The sequence below is a fragment of the Seriola lalandi genome, unplaced genomic scaffold, assembly GCF_002814215.2.
Source record: "Seriola lalandi dorsalis isolate HSWRI2012SDOR001 ecotype SW California unplaced genomic scaffold, Sedor1 jcf7180002054433, whole genome shotgun sequence".
NCBI classification, from domain to species: Eukaryota; Metazoa; Chordata; class Actinopteri; order Carangiformes; family Carangidae; genus Seriola; species Seriola lalandi.
In genome coordinates, this window is record NW_019524986.1 from 55,861 (window position 1) to 57,218 (window position 1,358).

Sequence of the window (1,358 nt, forward strand, 5' to 3'; positions counted from 1 at the left end):
TCACAGGGAGGACAGGACTCTGCAGGATCACTGCTCCACCTCAACACACAGACAAACTACAGCATTTCATCCATTTACACACAGCTTCATCAACACTGACTCCACAGTCTGATCTTACCAGTGACAGTGATGCTGATGCTGTTACTGGTTGCTCCCTCTCTGGACTCACACCAGTAAACTCCACTGTCCCATGAAACGACGAAGCTGATGCTACAGGAAGAACCAGCTGATCTTCCCCAGTCGTCACACTGAGTCCTGGTTTCTCTGGTGGTGTTCCTCCTCAGCCTCCATCCAGCAGAGCTGTCGTCCTCCTCACAGCTCAGAGAGACAGAGTCTCCTTCAAACAGCTGAGAGCTGCTGGGACTCACCGTCAGACCAGCTGTGAGGAAGAGGGAGAATAAATAAAATGTACATTTTAATTGATCAAAAACACATTAATATGTTTCTGAGGGAAAAAGTTACAGAGGCTTTAATCATTTCAAGAGAAGAAACAGTTTCCCATTGAACCTTTGAACTGAGGAAATAATATTGACATCATTAATATCTGCATTTTTTATAGGTGATGACTTATTGAGAAAAATGTAACTTCAGTATCATAAATGACATTTTCATTTCACGCAGTGTTTGTGTAAGTGTCCACTAGGAGAAGAAATAAAAACCTCAACACTCTTGAACTGACACTTTGATCCAATTACAGCACTCAGTCTTTTTGGGGAGGAGTCTGAGTCATGACACATCCGGACTCACACACACACACTCACACACACTCTCACACACACACACACACACACACACGCTACACACACACACGCACACACACACACTCACACACACACTCACACACACACACACACACACTCACACACACACACACACACACATACACACACACACGCATGCACAGTTAATTCCTAATAAGCCTATCAAAGCTGTCTGTTAAACGCAGCAGCTTGACTGTGTGTGTGTGTGTGTGTTTTTGAGTGTGTGTGTGTGTGTGTGTTTTTGAGTGTGTGTGTGTGTTTGTGTGTGTGAATGTGTGTGAATGTGTGTGTGTTTGTGTGTGTGTGTTGAGAATAAGTTTGATTTGACTTTATTATCATAATAAATTATAAACAGTATTTTCATATAAAATATGATTAATTTGGTGTAAATAGTGTTTGGTGAAGTCACCTTGACCTTTGACCCCAAAAAACCTTCTGCCCCCATGTGACTTTATGGTCTGTTTTGATTCTGATCAGAGTATTGATGATTGATAAGAAGTCATGCTCGGCTGCTGATCAGCCAGTGCTTGCTGGGCTTTGTTGTTGGACAAGGTTGTTGCCATGGAGACGAGCGGGTGATTATCTGTCATCAACAGG

The 1,358-nt window shown here is 42.9% G+C and overlaps 1 protein-coding gene across 1 annotated transcript in view; it reads right to left on the reverse strand.

The window, feature by feature from the left end:
• Position 1: 1 nt before the first annotated feature.
• LOC147818857 (uncharacterized) overlaps positions 2-1,358 on the reverse strand; it is a gene marked incomplete at its 3' end in the record, with an annotated part of 4,083 nt that continues 2,726 nt past the window's right edge. Inside the window, exons 3-4 of the mRNA XM_087175253.1 lie at positions 119-379; positions 2-39 (exon numbers count right to left, since the gene is read on the reverse strand). Of these exons, the coding sequence (XP_087031379.1) occupies positions 2-39; positions 119-379 (299 nt within the window). The remainder of the gene's footprint in view (positions 40-118; positions 380-1,358) is intronic.